At 42.3% G+C, this 19,153-nt stretch overlaps 1 protein-coding gene across 1 annotated transcript; it reads right to left on the bottom strand.

Moving 5' to 3' along the window:
- Nucleotides 1-962: 962 nt before the first annotated feature.
- Nucleotides 963-13,390, bottom strand: LOC308637367 (orphan sodium- and chloride-dependent neurotransmitter transporter NTT5-like; the record flags this gene model as incomplete). Its single annotated transcript, XM_081273674.1, has 10 exons — nucleotides 963-1,813; nucleotides 2,033-2,195; nucleotides 2,549-2,741; nucleotides 2,849-3,047; nucleotides 3,413-3,599; nucleotides 10,403-10,641; nucleotides 12,279-12,457; nucleotides 12,593-12,719; nucleotides 12,826-12,983; nucleotides 13,159-13,390. 10 exons carry the CDS (start codon nucleotides 13,388-13,390, stop codon nucleotides 1,382-1,384), a joined length of 2,109 nt encoding a protein of 702 aa, XP_081129800.1. The 3' UTR covers nucleotides 963-1,381.
- Between the last annotated feature and the right edge of the window lie 5,763 nt (nucleotides 13,391-19,153).

The following is a 19,153-nucleotide window of genomic DNA, read 5'->3' as shown; positions in this document are numbered from 1 at the left end:
GAATGTTTGGAGGTCTCTGAGGTAAATAAAAGATGTGAAGGTACAAAGGGCAGATAATGACGTGGGAATCAATTGATAACTGGTGGATGGAGATTTGAGTGGGCATTGATTTTTTCTTTCCTCTTCTTTTTCTCCTCCTCCCCTCCTCCTCTTTTTTTTTCTTTTTTGCACTAGGGATTGAACCGAGGGGCACTCTACCACTGAACTGCACCCCAAGTCCTTTTACAAACTTGAGACAGGGTCTTGCTAAGTTGCTGAGGCTGGCCTCCAACTGGCTGACCTCAGCCTCCTGAATCATGGGCCTTGATTTTCAAGACCATGACTTTTGGTGGTGGGGGAAGTTTCTTTGCCCTGGATGTCACTGAGAAGTGTGATTTCTAGAGGTTTTTCTCCAACCCCACTGATTCAAAGAGGCAGGGTGACGTTGCCTATTTCAACAGACAATCTTAATAAATTCTGAGGATCCTTGGTCTCTAGCCCATGGAAACCAGGTGACCACATCACAGGGCCCAAGTGGGAGAAGGGTCCCTGGCATGCCAGCTGCTGTTCTAGGCACGACCTTGTTGGTAAGAATGGTGAGATGATGACCCTAGTCTTATGGGGATTTAGTGTGGTCATCAATTACCAAGTTAGATTTGGGGGACCACACACTTCCTAGGATGGGTGGTATTGATTACTACAGAGTTTCTCCAGTTGCGCTAACTCCAGGACAATGAGGTGTCTGGAAAGTCAGTTTGTGTTCCTAAAGCAGAAGATCAGGTTGGTATTCTTGGTTCAGCAGAGGTCGTCGATTAGGTGCGTGTGTGTGTGTGTGTGTGTGTGGTGTGTGTGGTCTGACTTCTGGGCCCCTCACAGAAAGAACTCTGTCTACAGCCTGTGCTTGGCGTCCAAGAGGACCCATTTATTGACACACAGCATTGCTGTCTCTGCCTCATTCTGAGGTCCCCTGGTGAGGTGGCCACACCACTGACTCGTTGGTGGTGAGGCTGGGAGGCGGGAGGGAACACCTTCTCTCTCCATGATGACTGAGGAGCTCAGGTCCTTCAGAGTCCTGGGATTTTATGCCCTTGTGCCCAAAGCGGGGTGCCCCAACTTCACAGAGGAAAAGGGAGTTTTAGGTCTGGCATCAGAAACATCTAGAATCAAAGATTCTTCTTCCCAGCTCTCCAGTAGCAGGATCACTCCTCTTCCAGGAGAAGAAAGAGCGCTTGTGCATTTCCGTCCAAATCTAAATGAGTGGCGTCCCCTGTTGGTAGGCAGATTTTCTGCACGCACCCCTGCTCCTTTCTGGCAGAACCGATGATTCTTGTAGCAAAACGGCCATGGGGGCTGCCAGTTAGCAGACGGATTTGCTGCCTCGGAAGACGGGCAATGTCGCCAGTTAATCTGTAGAGTTGTTGGGCATCTTTTCTTCCGTGGTCTCCCCAAGCTTGACATTGTTGTCCACAGCTACGAACATCGGGCTCACCTGCTTGGAAGTGATGAGGCTGCTGCTCCACAAGGAGAACAGGGAGGTGATGGGAGTCAGGCTGAAGGAGGGTCTCTCGGGGTTCCTCCCTGGGGCCTGGGTGAACCTCGAAGTCTCCTGGACTTTGTTCTGGGAACTGGAGGTGGATTTCCTCACAGGGTGCTTGAGCCACCTTCCGGGTTTGGAGGAGTCCACGGTCATCGTTTGGAAGGACGAGGTCATGGGGTCCTGGAGGAACCACCAGTGGCAAAGCAGGTAGGCCGGTATCGGCAGAAAGGCGAAGGCGCTGAGGAAGGTGACCCAGCCCAGGGCGCTGTTCGGGTAGGGCTGCTTTACTTCCTGGCTCTGGGGGAGAAAGGGAAAATGCAGGAGTAGAGGAAGCAGTGACGACTGAGGGGGTTTCGGTCCACGTGTTCCTGGGCCTGGGATTTCCCAGGGGCTGGGAAGCTGGTTAAAAGGATGCTGCGCCAGTGGGAGTCTAGACCTGGAGTCCTCTGGGTGGCGGACTTGATAAGCGACCCCCCCCTCAGTGGGATGGGTGGCCAGGCTTGGGGATCATCTCACCATACTTCTGTTCCAGGCAATATAGGAGGTTTCCTTGTGATGGAGGGGCAGGATGCAGATGGTGAGGAGGGCCAGCAGCCCGGGCAGTGTCACGTAGCACCACAGGAAAGTGAAGGAGGGTCCCAGAAGGTGCCCTAAGTCGCGGATCATCTCCTCCCTAAACCTGGGGTGGGCAATGGTCAGGGATAGCTGGGGCTTGAGGGCCTGGCAAGGGTGGGCCTGTGGCCCTTTGGCTTTTTCATAGCTCCCCACTCTTAGGGGCTACCCAGCTCTCTCCTGGGGCTGGATCTCTCGGGCCACCCCATGGGATTCCCTCAGTCCATGGATCTGCCTTGCCCAGATTCCATCTTCAGGCCAACCCAGGACTCCCTGTTTTCACAAGACCCACCACTGCCCTGGGGTCACTCCCTGCTGCAACCCTGAAGCTCTCTCACGAACCCTCCTCCCCGCCATGGGGACTGATCAAGCTCCAACATCCTCATAGGAATGGGAGGGGTCCACAGCTGGGCAGATCACCTGTGGGCTCCATAGATCCAGGACAGAGCCATATTCTGGAATGTCACAATGGCGACAAGAGTGAGAGGGACCAGGTGGTCATCAAACAAAGACATTATGTAGATGCCGGCATGACTGCTGAAGACGAGGCTTCCCAGAAGCCCTCCCAGGCAGACGACCACTAAGACAGAGGTGGGTTTGGTTCTATTGAGGCCTGTATGTAGGGCTTGGTTGGTGTCAAAGTGAACCCTGAAAATCTGGGCTAAACTTGGGGCAAAGGACAACAGGGCAATGTTTTTGCCGGGGTGAGAATCCACATACCTGGGGCCAGGCTGGGATATTTCACGAAGACTGTGGAGTTCTGGAGAGAAAGGACAATGTTCTCCGAGGTTTTTATCAAGGTGCCCAGGCCTGTGATGAACAGAGCCAGGAAGAAGAGGATGGCCCAGAGAGAGGCATGAGGGAGCAATGAGACGGCCTGGGAGAAGGCTGCAAATGTGAGGCCAGGGCCCTCCATGAGCTGTGGGGGAGAAGGGCTCTGAGGCAGTGGTGCATCTGGATGCAGGGATGGTGCAGTAATTGATTAGCAATGTCTAGGCAGTGAGCATGGGCATGGCGCATGGAGGGTAAAGTGCCCTCCTGGGTTTTGTTAGCTAGGTGAACTCCACCTCCTGGAGCCTCAGTTTTCTCCAACAAATAGGGATCCTAGGGCTGGTGTATTTAACAACTTAGCAAAGGCCCCAGCACATGGAAATGGTGGTAGAACCAAGATCAGGACTATTACCTGCCCCAGAGATTTAGTTGGTCCACGAGGCTCCTGGGAAACACATTTCCCAGTGTCCTCTGGGGTCTTTGGGAAGCACCTGCCTGTCCCCACAGACGCACCTTTTCCTTCTGCACTCTGACACTGCAGGACAGGGAGCGGTGGATGACCTGGTACTGGAGGTATCTGGGGAGGTGGATGATCCAGTTCAGGTAGTCCTGGGGGAGCATGAGCAGGATGTTATCTGGGGGCTTGGCCTCCTTGGGTAGCACCCCAACGGATATCAGCTCTATCAGCCTTGAGACACTCCTAAAGGGGAGGTAGAGGAAAAGAAGAGTGGTAGAGAACATGCGGCCCTTCTGCCATCTGCAAACTAGGAAAATTGAGGACCTGGAGGAAAGGGAGTTGTCCAAGATGCCTGTTGCTGAGGAATAAGGGCACCCGGACAGGGACAGAAAGCTAATCCAGTGGCCTTGGGGTGAGTCATTGGGAGCCCACCTAAGGGACAGAAGATTTTATATTTTCTGTAGCTAGTGCTCCTCATTATTATGAGTTACATTTTGTCCCACTTACATTTCCTGCGTTCAAGTCCTAACCCTCATCAGTACTTCAGAATGTAACCTTATTTGGAAAAAGGATCACTGTTAAGATGAGGTCATGCTGGAGTAGGTGGGTCTTAACCTCATCTGGCTGGTGTGCTTCATATAAAGGGGACATTTGGACACAGGTACCCTTACAAGGGAAAATGCCATGTGAAGATGAAGGCAGAAAACAGGGTGATGCATCTACAAGCTAAGGAATGTCAAAGACTGCGAGGAAACACCAGGAGCCAGGAAAGAAACCTAGGCGGACTCACGACACTCAGAAAGAAACCAGCCCGGCACCACAGTGTTCAATACCATACCCATTAGACACATGCTATTTAAATTAAGTTTAATAAAATTAAAAATTTAGTGCCTCAGTCTCATTAGGTACATTTCATCACATTTACCACCTTCATATTCTCAATGGCCACCTGTGGCTTGTGGCTACGGTGTTGGACAATGCAGACATAGAACATTTTCCATATCACAGAGATCTACTGCTCGGTGCTTCCCTTGGAGATGTGGGTTCTCAATCTAACCTGTTCATTGGAATGACCAGGGAGTTTTTTAAAGCACAAAACTCAGTTTTTACTGAGCTATAATATACAAACAATAGAAGGTACAGGTACCAAGTATATACCTCAGTGAGTCTGGATGACTGCATATAGCCAACACCCCAATTTCCACTGCACTGGTTACTTAGAGCTCCTTTCTAGTTATTTTCCTTCCATCCCAGAGGCAGTACTAATTTGCAGCAGTACATATTCATTTTATATCTGCTTGCTACAGTCAATATAACAGCTGATTCATCCATATTGTTGCATATATCAATAGTTGTCTTAGTCTGTTTTCTGTTGCTATAACTGAATACTGCAGACTTGGTAATTTTATAAAGAATAAAGGTTTATTTAGTTCATGGTTCAGGAGAACTAAGGTCAAGGGGACTCATCTGGTGAGAGCCAGAGAGTCTTGAGGTAGCACAGGGCATCAATCACATGACAAGACAGAGCAAGCTTGTTAGGTCAGGTCTCTTTTTTTTTTTTTTTTTTTTACTGGGGCGGGGACATTTAAGCACTGAGCCACACTCCAAGCCCTTGTTATTTTTGAGACAGGGTCTTGCTAATTTGCCTAGGGCCTTACTAAGTTGCTGAGGCTGGCCTCAAATGTGGGATCCTTCTGCTTCAGCCTCCTGAATTGCTGGGATTACAGTTGTGTGCCATCACACCTGGCATTTGATGATTTTTTGATGCCATTGTAAATGGTTTTAGTTTAGAAATTTCATTAGCTGTGATTACTAGTATGTAGAAATATGGTTATCTTTGTTTAATGGCTTATATTTTTGTGACTTTCCTAAGTGCCCTTATTTATTTTAGTAATTTTTGTAGATTCTTTAGAGTTTCCCAAATATGCACTTGTACATCTGTGAATAAAGACAGTTTTCCTTTTTCCTAACAGTTCTTTACAGTTCTTTCTTCCTTTACTATTTTCGGTGGGAAAGAACTTCACTGGAATATTGAAGTTGTTTAAAAAAGAAAAAAGAGGGTTTCATTTCCTTGTTTTCAGCACTAGGGGGAAGTGTTCAAACTCTCACCACTGGGTAGGATGTCCCTGTAACTTGTCCTGACTACACTATAAAAGATTCCCGACTGAGGATGACTTCTCCCCTCCCCCCCAGGAGCCTTTGACAAGGTCTGGAGACATTTTGGTTTGGCACAATGGAGGGTGGGTGGGGGTGGGGGCTGCTAAACATTCTACATTGCAGCCTCTGATGCCATCCTAATGAGTGATCTGGGCAAAATTCCAAGGGTCCAGATAGAGAAACTCTGCCTTAACTGTTGGAGGAAGTGCTGTTTTGTTTCTAATTTGTTGAGAATTTTCATTTTCTTTTTGTCATTGGTTCTTTTCCTTAATCTGTTAATGCAATGAATTGCATGAATTGATTGATTTCTGGGATAAATCCACTTGCTCGTAATGTAAATTGCTAATACTTTAAGAATATTTTCAAAAAGACACTTGAGAAGTATTTCTCCTTCCTTTATTACTCTAAAGGGTTTGTGTTGGGGGCTGGGGCTGTAGCTCAGTGGTAGATGCTTGCCTAGCATGTGTGAGGCACTGGGATTGATCCTCGGCACCACATAAAAATAAATAAAATAAAGGCATTATATCCATCTACAACTAAAAAAAACCCCAAGAACTTGTGTTGGATTAGCATTACATCTTCCTTGATTATTAGATGGAATTCACTAGGGAAGCAATATAGGCCTAAAATTTTCTTTATGGGAAAGTTTTAAATCATAAATTCAATTTTAAACTCAGAAATGGTGCTATTTAGATTTTCCATTTCTTCTTGTGGCCAGACTTGATAATTTGTACCTTTCAAGGAGTTTGTCTATTTCCTTTACATTGTTAAATTTATTTGTATAAATTTTTCACAATATTCTTTATATATATATATATATATATATATATATATATATATATATATATGTTGTAGTTCCACACAATACCTTTATTTTATTCATCTGTGGTGCTGAGGATGGAACCCAATGCCTCACATGTGCTAGGCAAGCTGAGCCCCAACCCCAGCTGCCCCCGCTCCCCAATACTCTTTTAATGTTGGCAGGATCTATTGTGGTTAATCCCTCCTGTCCCCTCTTTTTTCGTACTGGGATTGAACCCAGGTGTGTCTCTACCACTGAATTATAACCCAGGCCTTTTATTTTTTATTTTGACGCAAGGTCTTGCTAAGTGACTGAGGCTGGCCTCAACTTTATGATCCTTCTGCTGAGACTTTAATCATCTCTTTGTTATTCCTGATATTTTAAATTTGTATTTTCTTTATTTTGTATCAGCTATTGAGAGGGAAGTGTTGAAATCTCCAATTACAGTTACACATTTATCTGTTTCTTTAGTGCTGAATTTTTTTCTCCTGTGTGTGTGTGAGAGAGGTTGAATCAGGGCCTAAGCACACTAAACGCATGCTCCACAGTGAGCCGCACCCTCAGCCCCTATCCTTTTTTCACGTTTCTGTCTTTTAGCTCTGTTATAAGGTGTAAAAACATTTAAATAATGCAGATACCCTGATGAATTTGCCCGTTTCTCATTATGGAAAATCTCTGGTATTATTTGTTTTGACTTTGTTTGACATTAATAGAGGCACAATAGCTTTCTTATAATTATTTCTTGACACGGTATTTTTTTTCCATTCTCTTACTTTAAGCATATTTATATCTTTAAAAAGGACATTTTTTTTTGTAAACAGGATATGATTGGGTCTTGAATTATCTAGTCTGACAATTGCTGCCTTTTAAGTGGGGTATTTATTTAATGTAATTATTGATATGGTCTATTTAGGGGGAGGTTACTGAGTGAATCCAGGGATGCTCTACCACTGAGCTACATCCCAGTCCTTTTTAAAAATTAAAAAAATTTTTTTTTTTTAATTTTAAGACGGGGTCCTTTTTAAGTTGCTGGCCTTGTACTTGTAATCCTTCTGCCTCAGCTTCCTGAGTTGCTGGGATCACAGGCCTGTGCCACCACACCCAGCCAGTTGTCTACCCTGGTGCCATTTACAAAAGTAAATGTCTCATCTATTCCATTTCCCTCCTTTCTCTGCTTAAAACAAACAAACTTTTTTTTTGTAGTTGTGGATGGACACCTTTATTTTATTTATTTATCAAACCCAGGGGCCCTACCCCCAGCTCCTTCTTTGTTCTCTCATGGTTACTTTAGAGCTATGCTATTCAATTCAGTGGCCACTAACAAGATGTGCCTAGAATGTGGTGAATAGGACTGAGGCATTGAATTTTTAGTTTAGTTTTAATTAATTAAAATTTTAAAGAAGATAGGCCTCAGTTATCAAGAAATTTTAAGTATGTTCAGAACAACTTGGGCAACTAATGGGATCAAAACATAAATCAAGTTATTTTCCTCCAGTCTCAAGACTATTTAGTATTTCTCTTGGTTCTAAATAGCTGGTGGTGAATTCTCTCATCTTTATCTGAATGGCTTCATTTCACTTTCTTCCTTTGATGATATTTTTGCTGAAAATGGAATGCAGGCTGACAGAGCCTCTTTTTCAGCATTGTATAATATTTCAATTCATTTTTTTCTGGCTTACGTGTTTCCTGATGAGAAATCAGCCATAATTTTCATCATTGTATACAAGGTAATCTTTAATTTTTTATTAGTCCAAATATCGTCTGTTTATATTTGGCTTTCAGAAATTTGACCCGGACATACCAAGGTGTGCTATTCTTTGTATTTATCCTGGTTGAAATACAGAGTTTTGGGAATCTGTGAACTGATATTTTTCACTAAACTTGGAAAAACTTTTCCCACTATTTACATTTTTTTCCTCCTCCAATCCCCTCTCCTCTGCTTCTGAAACTCCAATTATATCTATATTGTCTGTATGGGTCATTGAGGCTGTGTTCAGTTTCTCCTCTCTGTGCTTCATGTTGTATAACTTCTGTTTAGTTGTCTTCAAGTTAACTGATCTTTCCTTCTGCTGGTTCCAATCTATACTAAATCCATTCAGTGAAACTCTCACTTAATCTGTATTTTCAGTTCTAGAATTTCTAGAGGGCTTTTTTTACAAGTTCATATCTTTCTTAAGATAACCTTGTTGGGCTGGTGTTGTGACTCAGTGGTAGTGCACTTACCTAGCATGCGTGAGGCACTGGGTTCAATTCTCAGCACTACATACAAATAAATAAAGGTCCATCAACAACTAAAAAAAAAAAAGATACCTTTGTTATCTTCACACATTTTATTAATCCTATTAAATTTCTTACCATACTTACAACAGTTGTTTTAAAGTTCTTCTCTGCTATTTCTAGTATTAGATGGTCTTTGGGTCTTCTTTATCCTCTTGGATATGGGTTACATTTTCCTGATATTCCAGAATGTCTTGTGATTTTTAATTTTATGATGAACATTGTGTGTCAAAAGGCAAAGGATAAAGTATGATATTTGTATATTTTGTTTAGTCTTTTTTAAAAAAATTTGGTTGTAGATGGACACAATACTTTTATTTATTTTTATGTGGTGCTAAGGATCAAACTTAGTGCCTCACATATGCTAAGTGAGCACTCCACCACTGAGCCATAAGTGCAGCCCCTTTTATTTAGTATTAATGAATTAAAACCTTTTCTCTCCAAAAGCTAGTGTGTTTATGTTTAGAATGAGGGTTAATTATTTAGATTTTTCTGAGTTGGGCTGGGGCTGGTAATGATTTTAACTGAGTTTTTCTATCTTCAAATGGGATTAAGGAGAGTTTACTTCACCATTGAGCTAATCTCCAACTTTTTAAAAAACTTTTTAAATTTTTTTGGTCCCAGGGATTGAACTCAAGGCACTCAACCCCTGAGCCACATCCCCAGCCCTATTTTGTATTTTGTTTAGAGACAGGGTCTCACTGAATTGCCTTTGCAGAGGCTGGCTTTGAACTTGTGATCCTCCTGCCTCAGCTTCCCAAGACACTAGGATTACAGGCATGTGCCACTGTGCCCAGCTAACCTCAACTTTATATACCTCCCATCAGTCACTAATTTCTTGGATGCTGGCAAGTATTTGAGTTGGAGTGGGTTAGATGGTAGCTTTAGATGTTTTTTATTTCTTTTTGTAATCAAGTGGAACCTATGAATCTAAGCACCATAGGTCTCTGCCTGCCAGCCCTGTCTCCATGGAAGCTTTTGCCACTTCCTTAGCATAATTTCTAGGGAGGATGTGAGGATAATTGTTGGATAAAGCAAACTACTTGTGTATTGGGGAGGTTCCTTAAGATCTCAGTACCTAACAACTATTCATAAAGTTATTAAATACTTCAGATGGTTTCTTCTTATTTGTAGAAAGTCTTTCCATCTACAAAGGCCTGTCCTCCACCCCCATCACCTATATTAGGTACTTACTCCCAGGTATAAAGGCTCTTTGTTCACTATGATTTCTGATTACTCTCTAGGGTTTGGTTACTTAAAGTTTATTTATATCCACTATTCTTCAATAGCTTCATAGAAAAGTATGGTTTTAAATTTTCTCTGTTAAAATTTTGCTGCTACCATGGACTTTTGCACCCTTCAACATCCTAAAGGGAAGAAAAATTCCACTGTGGAGGTTGAAAATCCAATGTCTGGATGTACCCATGGCCAAGTAAGTCAGGGTCTTGGGTGGAACAGACACAAGTGTTTCTAAGGCTCCCTATGATTCAAATATGCAGCTGATGCCAACAATCACTGACTGTGGTCTGAAAGCCGTGGCAGTCTTCCTTGTGAGTTAATTAATTGATTTTGAGATCTTCTTTATTCCATTTACAATAATGGAAAACCTTGGGACAGCCACATCTCTGAGACTGTTTTCTTCTCTCTAAAGCAGGAGAGTTAGAATGTTCCCTATTTGTGTTTTTCTCTGAGACTAAATGTGAAGTGATCATTAATGGAGAGGTTCTGAGTTTGAAGGTTCATGGGGCTGGCAGATTGCTACAGTAGGGGAGGTGGCCCTTCTTCTACCTGCATGGCTGCAGTTACTCACTTCTTAACACAGGCATGGCCACTGGTGGTAGCCCAGAACCCCAGCACTATAAAGATGATGGACGTGGTCAGCATCGAGGTCATCAGGTTTCCCAGGACTACGAGGAAGGTGGCCTTGACAAAGTTGTCCCTTCCAGCCTTGTAGGAGGAGGTGATGACGGTGCCCATGCCTAGGCCCAGGGAATAGAGCACATGGCCTCCTGCCTGACGCCACAGTTCCAGCGAGGACAAGGCAGAGAGCTGTGGAATGGGGTAAGAGGAGTTGGGGAGCTGGCTTGCAGGGCAGAACCACCAGTGAGTTGGCAGAGGGGCAGGCTGGGAGGAGAGCAGAGGGATGAAGACTAGGGCCAGACGGAAGGGAGGTGTGGAGCAAGGAGAATCAGAAAATTCTTGGGAGGTTGAGGGAAGAAGAAGATGTGGAGTCTCTGGCCTCACCTCTGTGGTTATCATACGTTCCAGGCTGGCAACTGCACCTTCCAGAAAGAGACATTTGATGAAGATGCCGAGGAGGAAGATGTAGGGGAGGATTATCGAGAAAAACAGCAACTGACCAGGTAGATCAGGATGGAAACCAGGATTCCAGAGAGGTGGGAGGAAAGAACACAGAGACAAATGTTAAAAAGGGACTGCAGGACTGCAGGTGGAGAGAGGGAGGTGGGTACTGGTAAGGTGGCCCACAGGGAACAAGCCAGCATGTTGGACGTCAGTCTAGGGGGACAACACTATCTATCACTAAGCTGACTGGGCGTGACGGGGAAACTCCAACTAGAGAAGGTTTTTAAATGGCAAGGCAGGGACACTGTCAACTCACAGGCTTTGGATAACGGCCCACATGTGAGCTCAGAGATAGGAACCACAAAGGCGAGGGAGCCAGCGGAGCTGAAGTCTACGTGGGAAGAACTTGAAAGGCGAAGGGAGAGGGAAAGACAACTATGAAAGGGACTTTGTAACACGATTAATACAAATTTCTAAGTTCTTCATTCTGGGGTGGGGTGATAAGGGCTCCCTCCTTCAGTGTGCTCCACCAAACCTCTAGTGAAGTCCACTTTTGTAAGACTGGTTTCTATTGGAGGCTGTAAAGAGAGGGTACATTGAGCCTTCAGGGGTGTGTGATGTGAGCCGACTGCTTGCCCTGATGCCAGGACCGAGGATGAAGGCAGTTAACTAAAATGATCTCGTAAACACAGTGGAATAAATTTTCCACGCAAGGGGAGTATGACTCAGGTGAGAATGGAGTAGAAATATGGATTGACATAAAATACTCTAAACGGGAAACTGGAAAGCAATTGGTGGCAATCAGCTCCTTTAAGAGTTAACATGAACTGGGGCTGGGATTGTGGCTCAGCGGTAGAGCACTCACTTAGTATGGGCGGGTCCCAGGTTCGGTTCTAACCACCACATAAAAAATAAAATAAAAAAGGCATTGTGTTGTGTCCATCTATACCTAAAAAATAAATATTTAAATTTCTTTTTTTAAAAAAAGAGTTAACATGAACTTTCAAAGTGTAGGAAGGCAGAGGTTGCCCTGCTCACTAGGAGACTGGGTTCTGATCTGAAAGCTTCCTAAAGGTCTCCAGGAGCAGTGGGCACGAAGATGGTAAACAGGGAGCTTGTTCAATACGAAGCACTTCTTGATGGGGGTAGCAGTTTTTTAGGGGAGTGGTAGGTACAGCTGCCGTGAGGACAGTATGGCCTCTTCCGTAGGACCCCACCTGGAAATTCTGGTGGCTATATCTGAGCTTCTCCCCTGGGTGGGTGGAGGAGTCATGGGGACTGAAGAGCAGTTAACAGAAATCAGGTGAATAGTGTTAGGACAGGAAACCTGGGGATCTTTAGAAAGACAAAGAGGACGCAGGGCCACAGTCACGGTGGCTTACCAACATTGACAAATCGAGCCCCATGATGATAATGATGAAAAGGAAGATCCAAATTGTCAAGACACCCAGGCTGAGCTTCAGGACGAGGTTCTGGATCCCTTCCTCAATGTGGCCTGAGGCTTCCAGGGTGGTGTGGTACCAGAAGTATTGGTGGGGCACAGTCTGAAGGCAAGAGAAGTCTGGGGGGACCCAGGTGCTTAAGCACCACCTTACTTGGCTCCTGCCCCTGTTCTTCACTTCCTTCCCTTGGGCTCACTTGCTCCTTAGTGCCCCTATCTCCCTTGCACTGATGGCCCCTCTTTCCCTCTGCTCACCAGTGACACTGATGTTCTTCACCAGCGGGCAATAGTCCCAAGGCAGGGGATGGTCAAAGGAATTGGCCAGGTAGTAGAGGCTCCAGGAGAGGACGGCACTGTTATACAAGCTCATCAACATGCAGACCTGTGGGTGGACATGGTGGGACTGCGGAATGGAGCAGGTAGAGACAGAGAACCTGGAGACCACAAGAGGCAATCTGGATTGCCTCTCAGCTGGGCTCCTCACTTACCAGTATACTAGTGTAGCCCACGCCACCTAGCCAGGGAACGAGCTGCTTCCACACCTGGATGATGTCTACACGCAGCCACCGCCCTATGATCATCTCCATGTACAACAGGGGAATCCCGAAGAAGAGGAGCATGAGTAAGTACATCAGGATGAAGCTACCTGAGGAAGGGAACCAGGATCCATGCCCAGGCAGCCAGGAATTGTGCCCCATTCTCTCTTCTAGGAGGGTAGGTGCCCGTTCCCAGGTCTCTTCTCCTCCATGACCCAGGAATCTAGGCTCCCAGCCTTAAAACTTTTTTCTTAACCTAAGGGACCCCAAGCCCCTGGGCCTTACCTCCTCCATTCTGTTGACACAGGTAAGGGAAACGCCACATGCTGCCTAGCCCAAGAGAGAAAGCCAAGTGTGTCAAAATGTTCTTAGTTCTTTTAGTCTTCATGAAGTAACTTTGGGTCCTGGTAGTAAAAATTTCCTTGGCCTTGAGGTTCCAGAGCTGGTAATTTTCACTGTAGGGTTTGTTGGTGGACTCTTCATCTGTTGTGTCAGTTAGTTCTTCAAAGGACTCCATGGTGTTCTTCTTACAGAAACACTAACTCCTAAGGTAAACTTAAGGTCACCAAGAACAGCAGACTTCAAGGGACATGTCTCAGACACCAGACCATAAGCTTTATTATAAGAGTTTTTGAGAAATGAGGGCCAGAATTTAAATCTTGGCCCTTCTCTCCATGAATTATTGACTTGGGACAAATATTCCACCCTCTGAGGCTCAAGTTTTTCTCATCTTACAAGCAGAAATTAATTTCAAAATACTTAATAACTGCTTTGATGTGAACCCTGACCAGTCAGAGTGGATGCCAGCCATACACACTGGAATATTAGCTTAACATTAGTCCTCTCCGAAAAGCTTCAAGATGACATAATGGATACAGAGTGACAAGGACACAGCAAATACTGGAGACACTCAGGTTTCCTTCCTTTCTCCTTCTGGTCTACTTGAAAACTTGTAGGCCCAACCAGTGCACATCGACTTCTGGGCCAGTGCCTCCTAAACCTGGATGTCCACCACAGTCACTTGAGGAGCTCTAAAAACATAAAGATTTCTACCTTTCTTTCTCCTAGTCTCACTCTTCTAGATTGCGATTCAGTAAATCTAAGGTAGGTGCAGGGATTGGTAGAACAACAGAGGTTTCGTAGGGGGGTGGGGGGGTGGGAGGTGTTCCACTTCTGGAAAGGCAGTGCAAAGGAGCTTCTGTGGACCTCCTCCCTAAAGAAACAAGTACAACTTACAAGAACGATAGTGAAAAAAAATCAACATCTCTGGAACTTGTCCTAAGTACATAAAGCAAATGATGACATTTATTCATGAAAACCTATAAAAAGTCAGAATATTGAAAGTCTGTGGTATCTAACTATAGCTGCTCCCTCCCCTCTACACCTCACCCATCATGGCAACTCCACCCAGGATAGAGGGTCTTTCTCCTTAGCTGCTCCTCAAAGCCTACTTCCCAGGAGAGTCAGGCCTTCAACATTTCTCACTCCTTCCAGATATGGGTTGAAAGGCTAAATTGTAGGCAAGTATGGTAAAAAGGCCAGGAGCTTCCTTTGCCACCAGCCTCTAGTTGTAAGGCAGAGGCTCCGCCTCAGGCCTGGTGTATCCCAGGACTCTGTCTTCCCTGGATCTAGTTCATTTCTGAGGTAAGTTTACATGACAGGAGAGGAAAGTTGATGAGAAGAGAAGAAGTTAATACCCCATCAACAACTTGCTCCTAAAGCAGGGCATGTCTGTCAGCGAGGAGCAGTCCTCATCCATCTCTGGAGATTTTACCCAGAGATCCTTAATAACAAAGAGTCTGAAGTTCTCTCCAAAATAACTAACTTTATTTGAAATAAAGTGTGAAGGAGTTCAAGCCTAAGGGCATACTCAAAAACTGGAATTTTTAGTGGTAAGCAGTTGGGGGATGTTGGTAGCTTCCAGCAAATACACCAGAGAGAATCAAGTAAAGAGATGGCTGAGAAGATCCGTCCTGGGGTTAGAACAATCTTAAACACTGACCTAAAATAACAACAATAAAAACCTTTAAAGGACCCAAATTTTAATCAAGTGTGGAATTTTAGATCAAGTGTGGAACCATTTATGCCTTACTTTTATTAAAAACAGTAATCAGCTGGCAACTAATGAGCCCTAAAAATTGTGTGTGATCAGGGAAAGACAGCCATCCTAAAACACTATCATCCCAGGTGCCAGTGCGTGCATAGGGCTGTGCGCTGTGAGATTTATACACTAGGACCAAGATGAGATCTCTCCCAGGAATGTCAGATTGGCTTAATGTATGAAAATTAATTAATGCAGTACAACCTATCCACTACAGACTAAAGGACAAAACCATATGATCATCTCCATCTATGTAGAAAAATCATGTTAAAATCTCAGTATCTCTCCATGACAAAAACTCCCAACAAACTAGAAGCTGAGGAAATTTTCTTAAAATTCACAGCTAACGTACTTAATGATGAAAGACTGAATTCTTTTCTGATATCAGGAATAAGACTTTAGTGTCCTTTCTTACCACTTCTATTTAGAATTTTACTGGAGGTTCTAGCCAGAGAAATTAGGCAATAAAATGAAATGGAAAAAAAAAAGACATCAAGATTGGAAAGGAAGTACTCCCATATGAAATGATCTTGTATATAGAATATCATAAGGAATCCACAAAAATTACTAGAACTCATAAATAAGTTCAGTAATGTTGCACAATACAAAATCAATATACACAAATCAATGGCATTTCTATATACTTGCAATAAATAATCCAAAATTAAATTAAGAAAACAATTCTACGGACAAGAGATCAAAAAGAATAAATAATTTACTAATAAATTTATCAAAAGAGAATAAAACATTCTGAAAACTACAAAATGTGTTAAAGAAATTAAAGAAAATCTAATAAATGGAAAGAAATCTCATATATATGGATCAGCAAGCTTAATATTGTTAACAGAGCAATACTTTTTAAATTGATTTACAGGGTCAAGGTAATCTGTATCAAAATCACAGCTGGCCTCTTTGCAGAAAATGACAACTGATGATAAATACATATGAAAATTTAAGGGGTCAAAAAAGCCAAAATGAACTCAAGAAACAACATTGTTGGAGGATTCACACTTCCTGATTTCAAATCTTAGTACAATATTATAGTAATCAAAACAGCATGATACTGGCATAATGTCATGCATATAGATCAACAGAGAGACTAGAGCAGAGAACCCAGAAATAAACTTTCATATATATACATATATTCAATTGATTTTCAACAAAGATGTCAAGATTGTTCAATGGGGATCTCTTATAGGTCTAGGCTAATGTGTTTGTGTTTTAGTTTTTAACAAAAAGTTCAAAAAGCAAATAGATAAATTTGCAAATAGGCTACACCATATAGCCTAGGTGTGCTATAGGCCATACCATTTAGCTTTGTGTAAGTACATTCTATGACGTTCACACAATGGCAAAGTTTCTTAGAACATATCCTCATCCTTAAGCAATTCATGGTTGCGTATGAAGTTCAAGAACAGATTAATCTAATTCATGATGGTAGAAGTCAAAGTAGTGATTACTTCTGGAAGAGTAATATTCTGGGACAGGCACAGTAGAACTTTCTGGTGATACATGTCTTACGTTTTGGTCTCAGTGGTGGTTTGTTACCATGCGGGACAAGAGGTTAGGCTTTACCACTCATAGTGCCCCACAGATACTCAGGAATCAAGTTGGTAGGAAAACCAAGTTTATTCAAAGCCAGCTTTGAAGGAACACAGAACAGACTTATTCACCATCATCAGAGAACTCCAGGACAAGGAAAGCTTTTGTAAGAGAAAAGGAGGCAAAATGGGACAAAAGGCAGGGACATACATATGTAGGTTAGTTTAGCCAGAGAACCTCAGTTTCTTTTGCTTCTATCCTCAGCAAAGGAAGGTTTTATTCTCAGTCTGAGGAAGTTGCCCATATTTCAGAGGGATTCTATTTTAGTTACATGAATGTGCATATACATAAAAATTCATTGAACATGTCCTTAAGATTTGTGCACTTCACCATATGTAATCTTTACCTCAGGAAGAAAAAGAAGTTTAAAAAGTACAGGATATATGAGGAGACCAGATAACACAGTGTAAACAATATTGTTTCTGTTGTCTAAAAAGCAACATATAATTGAAATTGATCAGTATTTGGACTATTTGTCTCAGATTCATAGTAAATATACTTCTCATGATCAAGTAAATAAAATATTATGTTAAGAATTTGGCAAAAAAGTATAAATTACCAAGACCAAAAGCAAAACAAATATGAAGACTAAATTTGTGGATTAAAAAAGTAGGCTTTATACAGCTAAAGAGATAATTAGTGACCTGGAAATCATATCAGAAGAAAATTTCCAGAATAAAAGATGGAGAGACAAAATAATGAAAACTGGAGAAAAGAATGTAAGTAGAAAGAACAAGAAGATATAAACATGAACACCTGTAGTACCAAAGGAGGGAGAAGGGGACAAAAACAATATGAAGAAAGGAAAATGCCCGAGAACTTTCTTAGATAAATAAAGGGCACAAACTACAGACTCCAAAAGCTCTTAAATTAGTTTTAAGCCAGGCATGGTGGTGCCCGCCTGTAGCCCCTGGCTCAGGAGGATTGCAAGTTCAAAGTCAGCCTCAGCAACTTAGCAAGACTCTAAGCCACTTAGAGAGACCCTATCTCAAAAAAATTAAAAAGGCTGGAGATGTGGCTCAGTTTCTAAGCACTCCTGGGTTCAATACCTGGTACAAAAAAAAATTTGGAAAGGAAGTAAATTTGTCATTATTTACTGATATGATTGTGTGTGTGTGTGAGTGTGTGTGTGTGTGTGCGCGAGCGCACGTGTATGAAAGAATCTATAAATAAACTATTGGGATTAATAAGTGGGTTTATCCAGCTTCTGGATACAGGATTCATAGAATATTCATTGAGTAGCATTTCTACACACTAGCAAGGAATAAACAGGTAATGAAAAAAAAAGTTAACAATTAGAATAACAGGAAGATATTTTAAGAGCTTACAAATAAATCGAACTAAAGAATTACAAGACTGCTCTACCAAAACCTGTAGCTATTAAGAGAAATAAAGGTTTTAAGTAAATGGAGAGACAGACCATGTCAACCCATAGTAGTGTAGAAATGACAGTATTAAATAGTGATGGGAAACTATATCTTCATATGAAAAAACTGAAATTTGATTTTTATTTGATCCACATCTCATTTGTAAGCACCACAGATTTAAACATGAAAGTCTTTTTAAGTTAATCTGGGAGAAAATTTCCATGATCTTTAGGTTAAGAGTTATTAGACAGTTAGAAAGCACTAACCATACGGAAAACAACAATCTATCTGAATCCATTATAATTCAGAACACCTGTTCATCAAAAGACACCATTAAAAGAATCAAAAGCAAGCCACAGAGTAGGAAAAAAGTTACCACACATAAGAGAGCTCTTATCCAGAATCTAAAACAGAACTCTTTTTTTAAAAATATTTTTTTAGTTGCCAATGGACCTTTAATTAATTAATTTATATGCGGGCTGAGAATCCAATCCAGTGCCTCACACACACTAGGCAAGCACTCTACCACTGAGCCACCACCCCAACCCCTAAAAAAGAACTCCTATGAATCAATAAGAAAAATATAAATAATCAAGTAGAAAAATGCTCAAGAAATTTGAGCATTCTTTCATCAAAGTAGGTCTTCAAATGGTAGTGAGCATATGAAAGGTGATCAAACTCTCCAATCAGCAGGAAAGTGGCAATTAAAACCACATGCCTGCCAGACTAGCTAGAATGAAAAAATAAGAACATCAAATATTGGCAAGAAAGAAGGGCCATGGGAAATCTCATAAGTTGATGACCAGAATGAAAACTGATAAAAATTATTTTGGGAGATGGGTCAGTATTATCTGTTAAGGATGAATATGTTCCATGATCTGCAAATTCACTCCTAGGTTTAACTGTAACAAAAACAAATGTACTTGTTTAACCAGTACACACATACAGTAATTTTCTTAACAGCATTGTCTGCAACACTCCCAAACAGGAAACAACCCAGAAGTTCACTATAGTCACATATATAAATAGTGATGTGGTCAGTATAAAAGAACACTACACAGCAAAAAAAAAAAAAAAAAAAAAAAAAAATGAACTACAGCTACATTTAAAGGCATGAAAGAATCTCAAAATTTTAACACTCATGACTGAAAAAGAAGCTACATACACACCATGTGACTTTGTTTATATCCAAGTTAAAAAAAAATCCAGG

This window comes from Spermophilus citellus, assembly GCF_964194105.1.
Source record: "Spermophilus citellus genome assembly, chromosome: 18".
NCBI lineage: Eukaryota > Metazoa > Chordata > Mammalia > Rodentia > Sciuridae > Spermophilus > Spermophilus citellus.
The sequence above is the reverse complement of the archived record's forward strand: the minus strand, read 5'-3'. Positions and strand labels throughout refer to the sequence as shown.